The sequence below is a fragment of the Gambusia affinis genome, linkage group LG07 (genome assembly GCF_019740435.1).
Source record: "Gambusia affinis linkage group LG07, SWU_Gaff_1.0, whole genome shotgun sequence".
In the NCBI taxonomy this organism is placed as follows: domain Eukaryota; kingdom Metazoa; phylum Chordata; class Actinopteri; order Cyprinodontiformes; family Poeciliidae; genus Gambusia; species Gambusia affinis.
In genome coordinates this window covers 6,531,034-6,546,563 of record NC_057874.1, presented here as the reverse complement: position 1 = coordinate 6,546,563, position 15,530 = coordinate 6,531,034, and the positions used below count along the sequence as shown (strand labels likewise).

The 15,530-nt window shown below is 38.8% G+C and overlaps 1 protein-coding gene and 1 long non-coding RNA gene across 4 annotated transcripts in view; one reads left to right on the top strand and one right to left on the bottom strand.

The window, feature by feature from the left end:
• LOC122834330 (dysbindin-like) overlaps positions 1 to 15,530 on the top strand; it is a 17,317-nt gene extending 1,787 nt beyond the window's left edge. The window contains exons 2-4 of one of the 3 annotated variants that reach the window (XM_044122680.1): positions 13,522 to 13,674; positions 13,763 to 13,906; positions 15,029 to 15,530. In XM_044122680.1, coding sequence (XP_043978615.1) covers positions 13,522 to 13,674; positions 13,763 to 13,906; positions 15,029 to 15,303 — 572 coding nt within the window. In that variant the 3' untranslated portion in view covers positions 15,304 to 15,530. Of the gene's footprint in view, positions 1 to 13,521; positions 13,675 to 13,762; positions 13,907 to 15,025 lie in introns of all 3 variants that reach the window. The other 2 variants (XM_044122679.1, XM_044122681.1) reach the window with 2 other exon arrangements.
• Positions 8,965 to 15,100, bottom strand: LOC122834331. Its single transcript, XR_006371176.1, has 2 exons — positions 15,013 to 15,100; positions 8,965 to 9,224 (listed from the first exon to the last, which is right to left on the bottom strand). It is a non-coding gene; the product is annotated as an uncharacterized LOC122834331 (long non-coding RNA).

Sequence of the window (15,530 nt, the reverse complement as noted above, 5' to 3'; positions counted from 1 at the left end):
ACCCCTGATTATAAGAAAATTGTCTGCATGTCTGCATGTTTTTGTGTTGGTTTTTTTTTGTGTGTGTTTTTTTTTTCACCTTTGCCAATTGAAATGGATCACAAAAAGAGGCTGCTGGTTTACTACAACCTGATTGATTAATTTATTACCCTAGCAAATGACCAAAATATGGGCAGCACTGGATTTATCATAACAGGGTAACAGGGGATTAAAACATTTTGCCACAAAAATGTATTTATTTTTTTTAATTATTGGAAATAAATAAAACAAGAAGTTCATGTTATGGCAAATATATTCCACACCCTTCTGATTTAGTACAACACTGTGATTTTGTGACGTTTGTCACAAACGTCACAAAACAGCAACGTATCAACAGTGAAGGACAAAGTTCACTCTGCTTTCTTTATTACTTCAACACATTTTTGACATTAAGCGTGGGACAATAAGTAAAAGAGAGTAATTTTATGTCAATTTTTAAATAATGCAACTAAAAACGTCAATTTGTTGAAACACGTTTATGAGAAACATCAAGTAGGAATACTACTTTGCATACCTATATTGACTTTGTTATTGTTTGAGAATTGTTTTGTTTAATTAGGATTACTGAACATGACTAGCACTAAGCGCTAAAAGCCTAATGTCATGTTCAGTGAACAAACTGGTCCTCTTGTGTAAAGTAATTAACATAATCCACGAGATTTATATTATTCAATGGCGTTATTTTACCGTGTTAGCATTTTTTCTGTCTTAGCAAATTGTTGTATAGTGCAAAATGGCCGCCTAGTAAGAATGATGAGCTGCTTGTTTGTGTCCATCCCAATAATGTAGGTCACACTTCTTGACCCTAATTTTTGGTTAGATGTATCCTAACAGAGTAAAGCCAGCATTGGGGTTAGACCAATAACAGTTTCTGTCAAAAAGGGAGTGATGGTGCTTCTCTCATATATTTACTTTGTAAATAGATCTTAAAGTCATTTACAATAGTATTGTTGTCAAGACTAAGCTCCCTTTGTGCATCATGTTTTCATGGGAGCCGGTGTGACGGCTCAGCAGGTGTTTTAATAGCTGCCTTTGCGTTGACGTTCTCTGCTGAGACGGAACAAAGAACTTCAAGTGCCAAAAAAATCCCGAGAGGAATGTTGACTCATCATTCTAAGTCATATTCAGTACCACCAGATGAACAGGTCATACTCTATCAGGAATTTGCATACACACACGCAGACGCACCCCCACACACACACGCACATTGAGAGGTAAAGTTGGATTGGGATCAAAACACAACTACAGACAAAGATCTCTTCTTCCTAATGGGATTGCGGTTGCAGATCTCGTCAGAATCGACTCGTCGCAGTCTGTTTACAGAGACGAAGCGACCCAGATAGGGTCTGAAACTGCATTAGCCCCAACGAGTCCAGAGATTTCACGAGACTGAAATGGATCAGGGTTCCGGCTCTGGAGAAGGCATCGCCCATCTGTTGTTGTGCCTGCTTTTCCCCGTGTATTTGGCTGTATGATGTTTTGTTTTCTGTGTGAATGAGCCGGAGGGATGCACTGTGCCGTGTTTGTAAAGGGAAGGAGCTTGATACTGCGCCGAGATGCGAGATGCTGCCTAATGAGGATAAAATAGAGGATGAAAACCTTTGTCAATGCTTAGCGTAACTCTCCCAGATCACATTGCAGTATTTGTTGCCATGTTTTATGCTTTTTCTGTTTAGGAGATTAAGACGTGCGCAGTAGAAGTAAAAAAAAAGTATTGGACAAGCTACAGAGCCTGGCAAAAGTCATGTTACAGCCACTAACTTTGATGGATTTTATTGAAATGCTGGGTGATAATTGTAAAGTAGAAGGAATGTTAATGGCTTTCCAAAAAATTAACATTTTCTCCTACTTCTTCATAAAACATCTGCATTATTATTATTATTATTATTATTATTATTATTATTATTATTATTATTAATAATAATAATAATAATAATAATATATATTTTTTAAAAACAATTAATTGATTTAATTTTGGGGCATCAGACTAGATGGGGCTTGAAACAATGCATGCCACACTTTTTAGATTTTTTTAATGCTCAATTATCACATGAGACTACCATAAAATACATTAAAGGTTGTGACGTGAAACACAGCAAAAAAATTTCAAAGGATATGAACAATAACATGACGCACTGTGAAGAAAAATGTGAAACATATTTGCACTGCTCAGTGTTTAAGTGAAGGTCTTATGCTATGAGGTTTACACAGTACTGCTGAACTTACTATAGACAAAGCTATCAAAACGTAGGAAGCCACTGGGGCATATAAATCATTTTATGAAAATATAGCAGCCGCTGAAGGAGATATGACATTAGGCCTGCTGTCATTCATAATCTATTAATTGCAGTTCCAATTAGTCACGTATGTTGAAAACTTACGCATTAAAAATAACACATTTTTTCCATGATGCTCAAAAAATTGTGTATGCTAAAAGTGGGCCTCTTGTTCAGAATGTGACCAAGAACACAAGAACTGTTTTGTTTGATTCTTCTGGAAAATTATGATATATTTTCGAGAGATTGAATGCAAGCTTTGAAATGAAGCTGCTTTACTATTTCTAATCTAAACTGGATCCACTGAGATATTTCTCTGAAGATGATAAGTGTTTTTGCTTCTTTAAATCTATCTGACAAAACGCTGAGTTAAACCACTTAAACCACTCCTGGAGTTTTGCTTTCCAGATCATTCTGAGCACAATGGGAAAATATTTTACTTTTAAGAAAATAAATAATAGTTGGCTTCTTCTTCCCAGCAAAGCCTAGGGATATATTTGCATTAATGATTGTTACAGTAAAGATAATGTGGCCCAATGCTTACATTATACCCTAATTGCTCTGCCTCAAGCAATGCCTTGTGATAATTGAGTGATTATTTAGTCACTGCGTGTATTTCTGCTTAACAGGCACAAATGAACGATTTAATAAGTTTAACAGAGAAGTTTAAACCTTGCTGCCCGGTGGATACAGATCAGTTGCTCCCATTGTTCTCCTCTGGGTGTCCACAGTAAAAAGAAAGACAAGCATATACCTTACCAGATATATATATCTGGTAAGGTAAAGATTTGATGGATTAATCTAGGTCCATCCACGATGTTTGACCATAAAGTTTAAACTTGATCTCAACATTATTTTCCATTCGGGGTTGTGAAAAGTGTTGCCCAAGGCACTATGAGGACATACCCTAAATTATGACATGGTTTAATATTTGGACACTGATGGTAAATAAGGCCTTTTTTAATTTATGTGTTTTTCTTGAATGGTAAATTGTGTGATTAAATATTTTCATGTCAACAACTTATCTAAACCCTAACTAAATACTTTAATGCAGGTGAACTCAGACACCACTACAGGGCCAAACAGGGCCGGCCAGAGGGTAAGCAGGGCCCTGGGCAGGATCTGACTTGACAAAACATCAGTCTTAGCATTCATTGTTTCTAAGGCAACAATGAACACCATATATTGACTATATGACAGGGACGTGAGTTAGTTGGACACATTTATTTATTTCTTGGTACTTGGGATTTTTTATTATTATTATGTGAGAAGTAGATTCTGTGAATAACTTTGAGATGGGTTTGCTTCTCCGCTTCACAAAGTTTCAATTCAGACTACCGTAAAATCTATATTTGTTGGTTAAGAGGAAGCTGAAAATGTGACCCCACCTCAGAGATGACCTCCTCCTAACTTTAAAAATAAAACCATCATAGAAAACTTTCATACTTTTAAATTGTGAATTCATTTAAATGTAATTTAATTTGTAAATTGAGGCAAAAAAAAATTGTGTTTTATTTCTTAAAAAATTTAGAAATATTCTTTTAAATCAGATAGTACCAAAATAAACTGAAACTGAAGAAACTTGACTATAATTCTTTAAAAAAAAAAAAAAAGAGAGAGACCTGAAGCCAGGCTAACAGTGTGGGATTATCACAGTCTCTGTGGTTGTCCAGAGTGATCAGACATGCTGACTGCTGATTCAGCACTTATATGACCAAACACTTGCTGCTGAAATTACTAAGTGTCAGGAAAAAAAACGCGAGTCACAAAACTAACAAAAGCTGCAGTGGGAGGAAAGACGACGATCTCCCATGAGTTCTGCACTTGAGTTCTTGTTAAGTATGAAGCGACCTGGCCAGAGAGCACTGTGTGAAAGACTGAACCATCCTCTCAACTCATCGCTTCCATCACCAAACCTTGTTCCTGATTCAGCGACGCTTAAGGTCAAGAGCCACGGCCGTGTTTTCAGCGCCCTCACTGCGGTACCTCACTGCAGCTGCAACATCAAAGTTTTTCATCAAAATTTGACACTTTTCAAACGACCAGCTCTTCCCTACAAAAGCCACAGCCATTTTGTGAAAAAAATAAATAAATAAAAAGCTGGAGTTATTACAACCTCTCTACAGACTCAGAGATTTTTAGGAACGATTTGTATCTCTTCCTCAAACATTTTTACCGCAATCCTTTCATCTTAATTAGTTTCTTGACAGTTCTTGCTGTAATATTTGAAATTTCAACTATAAACAGATATGTCAGCTCAATCTTTCTGAGACAAAGACACAGCTTGCTTATTTGTTTATCAATCACTGTTACACAAGTGTTAGTTGTTTTTTTTTGTGGCTGTTGTCTTAGTAAATTCCAGTAAGTGGTGTTTTTCAATAACAATGTGAAACCTTCCAACTCCAATCTAAGTGAAAATGAAAAAATGTCTAAGTCATTGTGATTGGTTAAACAAAAACATTCCTCTCGTTCTCCTGGGGTGTGTTAAAATAACTTTGAGCTGCTTCAAAAGTACAAGAAAAAGAAACAGCAGACACCAGAATATGCAACCCAGGAAAACATGATGGTGTGGGAATTTCAAAAAAAGTTAAAGTCTTTTATGCGCACATTGGTATGAAAACATTCTTGCTCCCTTACAGATATCTTCTGCTCCTGCTTTAAAAACAAAATCAAACTTAAATGTTTCTGATCATAAGGCATATTTTGATGTCAGATAAAAATGATAAGACTAGAACCTGAATAAGTTTTGAAATAATTATTTTCATGAATGGATAAAGGTACTTACATCAACCAGGTTCAAATTTTTGCGCTATTTTTGCTACCATTAAAAGTTTGTGATAACTTTTACACCACTGGTTTTTGTAAACTGGTTTTAATGAAACCTCACTGGAAGTCTGCTTTATGAGATCCCTTAGCTGTCTTAATTATTCCGTTTATATCAAATATTTCTTAGTTCTACAGTACATGCAGTAATCAGGTCTGGGTTGCAGCTCGTGAAATAGCAACTAGTCTTTCACAATAGTGTTTATTCTTTTTTTCTGGTTTGGAATAAAACCAGGCCTCCTTACTGACTATAACTAAAAATCAGACCATTTCATCTCTGACATAGGCTGGGTGACGTTGGCTAAATGTTTGCAGTTACTTTTTCTGCACGCCCCACACTTTGAAAAGCCCTGGACTGTGTCAGTAATTTGCTACAAACACCATGTTACAATAAAATCAATGAGAGTCAAGCCTTTGATTTTGGTAAATGTGGAGAAAAAACCCCAACAAACTTCTGAGAACACTGGAGCAAAAAGTAGCATCTTTGGATCATCAAGTTCTAAAAACCCTTTTCTGTCCTACCTTACCACCAGAAATGTAAACATCCAGAGTTTCCTAAACACTGTGGGACTGTAACTGGACCCATGTGCTTTTGGTCACAGGAGACTCAGAGCGATCACCTCAGACCCAAAGTTAAATATGGTGGAGAATGAGGGGTCCTGTTTTGTTTTGCTTTTAGAAGGTCCTGACAACCCTATGATGTGCATGACATCAAGGACTGCTTGAAATACAAAAACACAAATGCTGGTGGTACCTAAAACTGGGTCATCGTTGTGTCTTTCAACAAGATAATGACCCGAAACATACGGCCAAGTCAACACAAAACAGTTCACCAGACGTAAAATCCAGTCTTCCTTGGCCATCTGAGTCCCCAAACCGAAATCTTACAGAAGACCAGCTGAAGAGGAGAATTAGGAATCTGGACAGTCTGCAGAGATTGTTAAAGAGAAATTGTTGATGGTCCCTCTCTCTCTGGGTGCTACAACCTTGTTAAATGCTATAGGCGAAAACTAAGTGCTGTCCCCTTGTCAGAATGGTTTCTTTATAAGGCGCATTCACACCAGCCCTGTTTAGTCCACTTTAATCACACTCTAGTCCATCTACGTACAAAGTCCGGTTAAACTGGGATGATGTGAATGTGTAATCAAACTATGGTGCAGGGTATTCTGGGTAAATACAACCTAAACAAATGCGAGAGTCTAGCGCTGGTCAGAGAAATGGTTTGTGGTCTTTAACCAAAGACAAAAGAGAAATCGTACAACTGGTGAAATCTGATGCTGCTCCATTTTTGTTCACATTTTACAAAGTAGAAAGTTGCACCGGTCTTCTTCAGATGTCTTAGTGTCGCATCCTTCAGTGGTTCTAGGTGCAGCGCCACCACGGGTGAGGAGTAGAACACATTTTTCAAAGGGTTTGGATTGTTTGGCACAGTGCAGTGTGAAAGCGAACCAGACTAGCTGAAAATGTTGCAAGTGTTACAATTTTTGTCCCCAAGCTAACCAAATTTACTGGACTAACAGGTGAAAACACCCATACTGACAACACATGTACCAGTACCGGTACCATCACAAGCGCTCACATTAACTTTATGTGTAACAATCCAAATTTTAAGACTGGAACTGGGTGTACCAAGAACAATAACAGAAGTCCAAATATTTTGTTTTGAATTGGCCCTTTATATAGGCATCATTCAAGACTCCCCGATGTATGCTGACAGAAGAGCCATTTAAACAGGGATGACTTCATCCCCTTGGGTAGGAAAACCTGTTCCCAGCTCAGACAGAACCAAAGTTGGAGTGTGGCAAGCTACTCTGTAATGAAAGTGGAGAAGAAAGCAGTCATTCCCAGAAGTTTTAATTCTCCACCGACATTTTTCTGTTGTTCCAAAACGATGGCAAAATGTTTCCACAGAAGCGTTTGCTTCTGGCCTTGACCTTCCCTCTCTTTGTCACAAGGGAGCTTCAAGTGAGCTCACATTTTCCTCCAGCTCACTGATGGGCCTAACGGGAGCCTGTGGGCGACACCGAGCCCTCCTATCCCTTCATTTAGCTCAGGGATCAATGCTCTGCTGCTGCAGCTGACGCTTCTAACCTGGTATCTCAGCGGGCGGCTCCTCACAAAAAAGAAAAAGAAAGAGAAAACAAGGGGGAAGAGAAACATGCGGCATCCACACTTTAAACAGACACAAAGAGTGACCTGATTTTTCTTTTTCATTTATGTACGTGTACTTGAAGCTGTGCTGTGAGGAGATTTAGTTGAGCTCTAAATGATCAAAAAGGGATGATGGGTTTTACTTCTTAGATGCTGCGCTGAGCCCTTTCATGTGGTCAGCATCATCATGACACAGTTTTTGTGAAAATGTGACAATAGTATAATTCAGGCTCTTCATGCTAATCCCAACAACGGCGCATTCACGCTGCCTCTCAAAAGTATTCACACCCACTGACTTCAAACGTCTCATTAGAACGTTATTTTTACTTAGATTTTTTTTTTTTAACCATAGACTTAATAAATAGTAGTACGTGTAGTTAAGTACTGAAAAGTGTGGACTCTATTTCTGATTGATAGCAATTAAAATTCAACACAACCAATTCATCCAGAGGTCAGAAAACAAGTAAAGTGTCAATCTGTGTGTACTTTAATCCCAGGGTTAATAAAATCGTTGCTGCATTTCCATTAAAAACCTACGCCAAAACTTTCTCAATATTCCACTGATGATGATGAACAAACAAAATTTCGTAATTACGGTTTTTCCATTTAATAAAAAATGCAATTAAAATCACACGTGAATAAATTTGTTCAGAGGGTAAGTCATTAAAAAAACACACCGCTCCGTCATTTTCATACCACTTCCTGTCTTCATTTTTCCGCCAGTAGTAACATCCAGTTGTTGATCACATGACTCGTGTGATGCGAAAAAATTATTTCAATTGCATTCCAGTAATTTCGATACAGCCAAAGAACCACCTAGTCCAAACGCCAAAGCGTTTTATTGTTTTTTTTCTAAATAACTTGTGTTTCCATTAAGAAAATTTATTTTTGTGAGTCCAATTTGCGCATTGGAAGCGCAGCATCAAAATATGCTGTTTGTTGCATCAGGTTTGTTGGTTTTTTACTTAATGATGTAAAAAAAAAATCATAAAGTGCAAAGAAACTTTTAACTTTTGCTACAAGCAAAGTGGGCAGTAAACACCGGAAAGGAGGAGCCTTGGTCAAGTGAGACATAAGTTTTACTTTTTAGCCTACATTCAAAACATTACGAATGGCCTATTATCTCCACAGTGAAACACAGTGGTGGCAGCATCATGATGCTTTTCTTCAGCAAAGACAAGGAAGAGATGATGTCATGATGGAGCGAATTAAGTACAGGGTAATCTTTGAAGAAAACCTGTTAGAAGCTGCACGAGACTAGAAAGTGAGATGGAGGTTTAATAAACCAGATCAAAGCATTATTCATGTGTTGGTCCAGTTAAAGTTCACACCTGAATCCAACCGAGAATCTGTTTGAAAACTGCAGCATGGACTGTTCTTGAGCTAATCTGCAAAGGAGAAAAATCTCAATCTACAGACGTCACCAAAAACATACAGATGGAACTACAGCGAATCGGGGATCGACTTCAAAAGCGCTCCACACTTTTCAGATACTTTTGGCAAAAAGAATAAAATAAAATCAATTACATAAAACTAACAAAAGAAAACACATACACATTATGTCTCTTTGTTGTTTTAATGTGACATAATTACAAAAGTTCAAGGGACATGAATACTTTTGCTAGGTTCTCTACTTTTATCCGGTCACTCTGTCTGGAATTTTAGTGATTTTTTCAAATCTGTCCAAATTAGCTAATCTAGGAACTTGCATTATCTTTAAGGAGAGCAGTCAGTCCCATTCAGCTCCATCTCTGCCTTTGTGTTTGCCTTGAAAGGGCCCTTTATTTGCCTGCTGCCTGAGCTGAAGATCTGGGTTTGTCTTTATGTGGGGAGACGGGGTGGCAGGCAAACACATCCGGCCTCCTCCGTCTGTAGCAAACACTTTTCTGTCTGTTCCAGTCATTCTGCGAATCCAGCTGGTCTTATGGACCTCTGCTTCTCAAGTCCCACGGTGAGAGAGAGGAAGGAAAAGACGAGGGGGAGAAAAAAAAGAGCCAGAAAAGACTGAGTGAATGAAATCTTTCACATTCTTCCTTCCTTCCACCATGAAACTAATGACTTTGTTGTTGTGTGGAGCTGATGTACAATAGACATGTATTCTCATTGCCTTTTTTTTTTTTTACTGAAGATTTGCCCACGTGAGTTTCTGGGCTACTCAGAGGTCACCAGGGTCGCCGGTGGCCAAAAAACTAACTCAATGTGAGGATATACATCTGTAACTAACCTTTAGCTGCCCGGGGGCATTAGGCTTTCAGTGGAAACAATCAATGGCGTGATCAATCAGTGTTTAACTGGGTGGGAAAACACTCCAGGATAAGCAGCAGCTATATTTAAACCTGCAGCCTTAAAGAGAATCAATTTAATCCAGCTCAGGTTAGCTGCTTTCCAAAACAAAACCCTGTGTTTTCTCTGCGGCACGCTGCTCTCAGCTGGACGCAGCAAACATTTAGAGTCACACGTCAAGCAGGCCGCTTCTTATTGTGTCAGACATATCGCTTTGTCAACGCTGCACCCCTCACCTCCCGCTACAGCTCTGAGGAAAACTGTGTTTGTGATTGTGTAGCAATTATAAATGTCCCTCTAGAATACTTAAAGGGGCGGTGTGATGCATTTTACAGCACAACAAAGTAGGTATGTTAACTTCACTTGTTTTGTATATATCAGGCATAAAAAAATTTGGAAAATGTTTCTTTATGAAACCCCTGCTCTTTCTGACACTGGCAAATCATCACAGATTATAAATTTGACTATACAGGTTAAAATATGTATCATTGATGAGCTATTTTAAGTTTTATTTAAAAAAATAAAATCAATCTCAAGATTCTCGCATAAACCTTCCCAAAAGATATTTTTAATCTGTCCAGAGTTGAGCTTCCTAAAATAAAGGAGAGTTATATTTTTTCAGCATAAATATCAGGATAAATATTTATTAAAATAATTTAAAAAGATTCACCATGTAAAATGAACATCTTAACTTTAACTTTTAGAGGACAGTACTTAAGTCTAACACCAACCACTAACCAAAATAAAAAAGACTATGTCCAGCTAAGTCTACACACTACTGATTAATTAAAAACAAAATAAAACATGACAAACTTAGCCCACACCTGTTAATGTCAGAATAATAAGAGTAAATTTATACATATTGTAGTCAAATGAGCGCTCTAGCTGTAGTAGTTTGAGTTCCTACTTTACCATGTATGCTGGTGTACTGAAAAGCCTGTTGCATGGGTCTAAATGTGGACAAATTAAGGGCGTTTTGAGGAACATCTTTGACGTATGCTGTACTCTCACACTCCTGTTCTGAATGGTGCATGTTTTTTGGGATCGAGGGTGTGTGATTCACAGTGTTCTGCTTGGTATCCATTTGGTATTTCCTTAGTATCCATTTTTGGGTTGTCTTAACTCAAAATTAGGTCAATCCTAATTTTGATAGTCCACCCATCAAAACACAGGGTTCCATTTGAACTAAAAGAAGCTGGTCCAATTCCACCTCTGTCTTCATGCAGACAATTATAACCTACTTCTTTCAACATGTATTAATGTGCAGAAAATCTGACACCACCGAGTAGGGCTGGGGGTATCAATCTAAATATCGATACCAAGATGAGTATTGGTATCGGGTTGATACTAGCGTGATAAGATTGATACTTTTGTTTTCTCTTACAAATGTCCAGTAAATCCCTCAGACGTCCTCATAGAGTTCCTACCAAGAGCGAACGTTTACATTTGGAGAGAAGGATTAAATACCTACATAATGTTTACACTCAAAATGTCTGCTTTCTTTCAAATACAGTTGGTTTAATTCCCCATGTAGCACCCCACTGCTCTGTCCGCTAGTAACTGGGACAAGAACTTCAACTCACTGGTGGGGTGGCTATTTGGGTTCGTTAAGTTCTGGTACAAACCATAAGCACAGTTTTATCATTATCTGTACAGGCAGCTGAAAAAATATATAAGTGGAACTTCGAAATATACATTTATGTAAAGATATATGTCTGAACTATGAATATGGCTGAATATTGACTATTGAGGGGGGAAAAAGTATTCCTATTTTGGCAGATTAGCTACGCACTCAGTTATAGCAAGTGCATAGTAGAAGATAACAAGGAAATTCAGTTATATTTCTATACTGCAAAATTATTTTCTATTGTAGTTAGTAAACACTTTTCATAACACTTATAATCAACTAACCGAAGTCAAATCACCAAATTATTCAATAATTATTGCTTTTAAGTATTGGTATCAGTATCAGAGATACTAGCCATGTATTTACTTCCTATCATATCGATGCAAAAGTTCCCAGTGTCTCACACCCCTACGACGCATAGATGAAAATGTCCTTATTGTGGATGTAAATAAGCAGAAAGCAGGTTCAGCTGATTGTTGTTTCCAATGACCGTGGGGTTTTTAAAATGTCCTGAGTCTTCCTTGTGAAGCTCTCTGTTTCTCTCCGTCAAAAAGCTGCCAGCTCAGACTGGAGCTGCGGTGACAGGCTCCTGTCATGTCGCCGACGCAGATGTGCGCCTGGCCGTGACTCATGGGGAGCACTGTGCTGATGCAGCACACCAGACAGGCCAACCTGTTGCTCTTTTAGAGCAGCTTTGCTGCCTTAGCACTTCCAGAGAATATATTTTTGCAGCACTTTTTGTGCAACTATGACTTAATAAAGTAGCACAGAAAACCTGCGATCACAAGCGTCCTGGTATTGACACAAGCGATGACTCATCCGGTCTAAATTGCACTCGCCGGTGCATTTTTAGGTCGCTAAGCCCTACGCTGACTAGATAAGCTTGACTTTCCTCCCTGTTTAGACATGAATCAGACGGCTGATCCAATTACTTCAATCCCTGTGTGCGGGCTGGAATCTCTGCTCGGATCTCAGACACTCATCTGATGATAGCAGCTGCCAGTAAATCCACTGATTCCTACATTTCAGTTCGACTATCTACCTGTCTTCATTTGAATTTAAGATTAGTAATCTAAAAAGAGAGAACCTCGGTTCTCTTCAGCCTGGTCTCCACTTAAACTCCGGTTCGTTTTGAAGCGGTGCTGATGAGGAGGAAAATGGGATCACATGGTTCCTCAAACAGGATTAACTTAGAGAGTGGACTCACAGTTCGCCCCGTGAATCTTAAGAGCAAGACTGAAAATGTGTGGGCGAGCAAAGTGCGGCTGTCTTTAATTTCCGTCGAGTAAAGCTTGCATTTTCATACAAATGATGAATACAGGGGACTTAAAAACTCCGTATCTTCATAGATGTATGCTTACAGAGTAGCAGAAAAATAAAACTGCTAACAGGCGCATCACTTTATGCCTGGCATTGTCATATTTACTGCTTACTTTCTACAGAAACAGAAGAAGGGATATAAATGTCGTTCTAGTCTACAGCTCAATGTCGCCCTCTTCTGGCTTGCTGGGCTGCTGCGGGTTTTGAAATAAGTTTTCAGCAATGCACTGGTTGGGAGTCAAGACACAAGGATGTACTGAACAAGCAGAGAGGTTTGTTGACAGTGAGTCATTAGAAGATATTCAGGAACCTCTCATGAACTTTACACACACTAGTAGCAGACTACATTTTGTCATCTTCTTAAAATAATGGCCTAAAATGATTTTGGAAAAGGAAAAAAATCACAACCTCTTTATTGTCCTAAGATAACTTAGGCAAAAACAAAACAAAACAAAAAAAAACCCTTAGCAAAAAAATCACTTATTTTAGGAAAGTGACAATTTTCTGATGCCCATGCAATCTGTTCATATAATGAAGTATTTAGACAAGAGACAAACACTGTCCCGATGCCAAAACAACTCTGAAAAATGCTAATGTTTTGTGTTTCCAACAATAGAACAAAAGTCTCAATAATCTCAAAGTGTTTATAAGAGTCTTTGCTAATGAAGAATAATCCAGTTCGTATTTGACAGAAGTAACTCCAGACTTTGTCCTTGAGCTGTGTGCCAACTTGAGCGTCGTTAGCCGGCTGCGGTGAACAGTAATTTTCTGACTCACACATGTCAATCACCAAGAGATGACAATACAGTACCAGATAACAGATTGGTACAGTGTAATTTGCAGAAACATGTTTTTTTTTTTGTTTTGTTTCCGTGCCGCTCCCTAATGGATTGCTGCCCTGGGCAGTGAGTCACATCACTCCAGTTGACATTAAACCTGTAAATAGGAAACGTGCTGCAGCAACATCTGACTTCCTGTCCTGCTGCATCCTGCGATTCCCAGCAGAGTCGGAGCATGCCCAGAGGCTTCCAGACATGGAGTCGGCGCAGCAGCTCAAGCTTAGGGAGCGACAGCGCTTCTTCGAGGAGGTCTTCCAGCACGAAGTGGACGTCTACCTGTCCTCGGCACACCTGTGCATCAGAGACTACAGGAGACGTAAGCTGGACGTTCGTTAGAGGGCCTTCTGCGTCCACAAATAAAAACGTTCCAATTGTGTTTTGTTATTTTTCTTCGGATTTTACAGCGCCCATCGGCAGCATCTCCTCCATGGAGGTGAACGTGGATCTCCTGGACCAGATGGAGCTCATCGACCTCTCTGACCCAGACCCGGTGGATGTGTTCTTCAGCTCCGTGGGAGAGGATGGGGTGCTGTCCTCGCCGCTGCCGGGTATTAAAACTATTGAAACTGGATCGTGATGCACTCTAAAAAATTATACCCTAATTAAATGTAGTAATATGCAGTAACATTCTTACAAGATATTGAGTTTATTTGAATGCCCTCAAATTGGTTGGAAGAAAACATTTGTAGTAAGTAAATGTAAGTAATGTTTTTAATTACATCTTGACCATTTAAGTTAGCTTAAATGGTTAAATCTACTCATCAATTGAGTAGATTTAACTACAGGTATTATGTGAACCAGACTGAGAAGCTGAGTTGAAAGTATCAAAGGGCTTAATTAAAATTCAAAACATTTATAGGCTTTGACTTCAAATTTACCAATGACCTACTGAAAAATGTGTTTTAGCAACTGATTTTTATTACTTAGTTTACTAGATTTGGCAGTATTTAGTGCCCAATATGTCACTGAATATAACAAAAATTTACATTGTCCCTATAGAAAATTACCTGTATTCCTAGCATCCCTATTAAAGTACGCAAGCGAAAGATTTGTTGGGTCAGTGTATTATTTTGAGCTGGACTTGGAGCAACATTAGAAGACATTCTCCTTCTCGATCATTGACATCTGTTAGTTGTATTTAAATTAACATTTGCCACAATGAGGACTAAAAATAAAAGATTTTAATCTCAGAATTCACTTTTTTTTTCTCAGAAGTTAGAATTTCGTGAAATTGTCAAAATTCTGAGATTGAAATCAGAATTCTTAAATTATTTAATAAATTTATCCCTCTTCCATATAAGAGGCATGTAACACATTTCCACCTCACTAATGGTGCGATGCAAGACGTTACAACGTACCGCTAAGCACCCTGGGAAATTGTTTCCACTCCCGCCTTTTTCATGTTTCAGTTTTTAAGCGCAAACCTAAAATCCCTACTTTACCCAACAGATGGGACAAAATTAATAAAAAACGTTGACATGACTCAAAATCTAGTTCTTTGACTCAAAAAGTCTAAGTCAGTAGACAACTAAATGCTGCTCAAATGTTTTATAAATATGTCCATATAGCCGTATTATTTTTTTTAAAAGAGTGTGGCTCTTACAAAACAAAAATAAAAGCGACTTTGAACGACGAGTAACATTGTCCTTTCTACCTCCAAACATTAGCAGGCCACAGCAGTGACGAGGCGGCCATCAGGAACGGGCTGTTCCGCCACGTCCTGGAGAGTCTGGACGGCAAGTCCCGCATGTCCTCCACGTCTTCGGACTGCTCCTCGGACAGCCAGGCCGCCAACGTCAACGGAGGAGACACTCCTCTGGTCGGGTCGGACAACGAGGAGACGCCGAGCGGCGAAGCGGCGAAGAGAGGCGTGTCGCCGGAGGAAGGAGAGCAGAGAGTTCGGAGTGTTCACTCCTACTGCGAAGAAACCTCCCGTACGAAATGATGCGGAGATTTTAACAGAGGACGCCTCAGCCAGAGGAGGACGTTGTTTGAGAAAAGACTTTTCAATTGACCCGCAGTAGGTTTCCATGGCAACCCGATGTGTACTTTCTAGCGCGGGCCAAGAAGTGTAAATATGCCGATTCTGGTTAGACTCGTTTCCTTTCTTGTCATTTCAGTGTGAAAAAAATAATGATTTTTGTACAGTATTAATAAAACTCTTAAACAATA